Genomic DNA, 2,671 nt, shown 5'->3' with positions numbered 1-2,671 from the left:
TTCTCAAACACAGAATTCCTCTCAAGAAACAACAACAAACTGATGCTAGATCACATATCTCAAGCTTTGGTTCCAAGGTTTTTATGGTCAACACAAGACATTTAGTTTAGCAAACTATGCGTCACATGACATAAAGGAAGAAACTCCTAGATTTCTTCATTACCAGCATGAATTAACATCTCTTGTTCTATCCTAGAGCAACAAAAAGGAGATATTTGCCTAGGATTTTAGACAATAACATGACATTGAAAGAAGCCAATCTAAGAGGAAATGATTTCACAGGGCCTCCCAATTTCCATATTGATCCGACACTAGAATTATAAGAATAGATATTATGACAATCACGTGAAAAGGGAGATACATGCTTATATACGATTAGAATGGGCTAGGTTATAATGAAGCCTACGTCAGGGTTTCTAGTTTTTATATTTTAACAGAAACATTGGGGAGATCCATGTATTGTACTTCTCTCATGAGTCACAACAACTTAGGTGGATTAATCCCAACATTCTCAACTTTTAAAGAAAAAATATATATAAATACAACTACTTGAGCCATCAAGTTCATTGTCTACTAGTCTACAGAAATGAGAAATCACTAACCTTACTTAATTTCTTTGCATACAAAAGAAGAGAACTTGTAGGGTTTTATTTTTAACTTCTTGACTGGAGAAGTAATTGAAATTGCAGCCATGTTGTAAGAGCATAGTTTTATAGTAAGTCCATTTTATTAAGCTCTCTTTACAAGGCAAAGAATCTTTGGCAGGACATCAACAACTCTTAAGATCTCCATACTTATGAGGCATTCTTTTTTGATAGAATGTCCCTTCCTGGACATCTTGAATAAATTGTACTTTCAAAACAAGAAATTTCATGTTCTCCTTTTCCTTTATATACTATCAAATACTATCAAATGGCAGGCATATCATTTATAACTTTTGTTTGACAAAATGCGAAAAATAATAAAGTATGGGCTGCATTTACACATATATAGAAAATTAGACTTGAACTGCATGTAATTCTAATAAAATCGACTATTCATTGCACCAAACATAAAAGGAATACTAGAATCCTAGTTTTCACAATACACTAAATGTATACTCTGGAAACCATAAAGCAAAAATATAAATTACAAGATTCATCTTCTCTAACTTACCAGACACAAATGTGATGCAATTACATCTCTGACCCTCTTCCCACTGTCGTCCAACGCCTCATCACACACTGGAAACTCCTGATTCCTGGAGTATTCGACATTTTCATCCGGCAAATTCTCACTACACTTGATAAGAAAATTGTGCAACAAACAACATGCCACGATAACAAATGGGAAAGCCTCATCGCATCGTCCCTTCCATTTATTTGCCACGAGTTTCCACCTGCACCTAACCCTCTCAAATGCTGTACCCACCAATTCCATTGCCCTAGCATGAACTGAATTAAAGGCAGCTTGTGTAGGACTTAAGTCCACATCCTCAACTGGTTTAATGTAAGGGGTGAGGAGCCAAGGTAGCAGTGGGAGACAAGAGTCCCCCAAAATGTACTGAGGAATGGAATTGCCATCATTTAATTCGAATGTTGGACCATTTAAGTATCCTTTGGATTCCTCAATACCAGAAAAGAGTTTGGATTGTCGCAAAATGTTTACAGGGCTCATGGTGCAGGGCCACCCAGCGGAAACATCCAAGAATCTTCCTTCAGAGTCCACCAATGCTTGAACTATCAAATACCCATTTTCACCCATCAAATCCCCATCAAGCTCAAACTTTTCCAACCCTAGAACGCCGCAGCAATTGGGCAAAGATATCCACCCGAACCCAACAATAACCCGATTGATATCCGTCTTAAGCTCAAACAAATGCCCCAGCTTTTCATTAATTGCTTTACAGACGGCATAGAAGGCGCGGCAGGCAGTGGCGGAATCAAGCCCGAATCGGCGAGAGATGGCAGAGTAGGAGGCGCCGTGAGCAAGGCGCAAGAGGGCAAGGGCAAGAGCGTAATTGGGAGGGAGAGGGAAGAGAGAAGACAGAGAAGGGGTGAGAAGACGGAGGAGGAGCGTAAACGAGGGTTTTCCGAGGTTGAAGAAATGGATCCATCGGGAATCCGAATCGGAGGTCGCGGAAGCGAGGAATCGTTGGAACCAGCAATCGGAGTCCGGCGGATTAGCGGCGTGGGGCACCGTCAAAGGCGGGGGAAGAGAGAGGAGAGAGAAAAGGTTGGAGACGGAGATAGAAGTGGAGGCGAGGAGGGACTCGAGGGAGAGAGATTGTTTAGGGAGGAGATGGAGGTCGTGGCGGAGGAGGAAAGAGTAGACAGAGTTTGCAGTGGAGATGAGGAAAGGGATGAGCTTAGCTATCTGATTGTTATGGTGACAGGTGAGGAGAAGAGGCTGTGATTTCTTCTTAACGCCATTACTGCTGCTTAAGGTAATCTTCTTCTTCTTCTTCGTCTTCTTCCGCTTCTTCGTTGGGGTGTTTCTCTTGGTGCCTCCGCCGCAGCTGCCCATTCCGGTGCTCAACTATGAACAGTTACAAACACGGCGTATATCAATAGTTTAGTAGAACCGTTGATACGATTTGGCAATGCGATAATAAACTCGGGTCCACCTTCTCGTGTCCATTTAAATAATGAACTGTTAATTTAAACTGAAAAAAAAAAAAAAAAAAAAAAAA

At 41.0% G+C, this 2,671-nt stretch overlaps 1 protein-coding gene across 1 annotated transcript; it reads right to left on the bottom strand.

The window, feature by feature from the left end:
- Positions 1-913: 913 nt before the first annotated feature.
- Positions 914-2,556, bottom strand: LOC116011720 (protein ALP1-like). The gene has a single exon (XM_031251122.1). The coding sequence runs from the start codon at positions 2,503-2,505 to the stop codon at positions 1,147-1,149; it is 1,359 nt and encodes a 452-aa protein (XP_031106982.1). The 5' UTR covers positions 2,506-2,556; the 3' UTR covers positions 914-1,146.
- Positions 2,557-2,671: the final 115 nt, after the last annotated feature.

Source organism: Ipomoea triloba, chromosome 3 (genome assembly GCF_003576645.1).
Source record: "Ipomoea triloba cultivar NCNSP0323 chromosome 3, ASM357664v1".
NCBI lineage: Eukaryota > Viridiplantae > Streptophyta > Magnoliopsida > Solanales > Convolvulaceae > Ipomoea > Ipomoea triloba.
The sequence above is the reverse complement of the archived record's forward strand: the minus strand, read 5'-3'. Positions and strand labels throughout refer to the sequence as shown.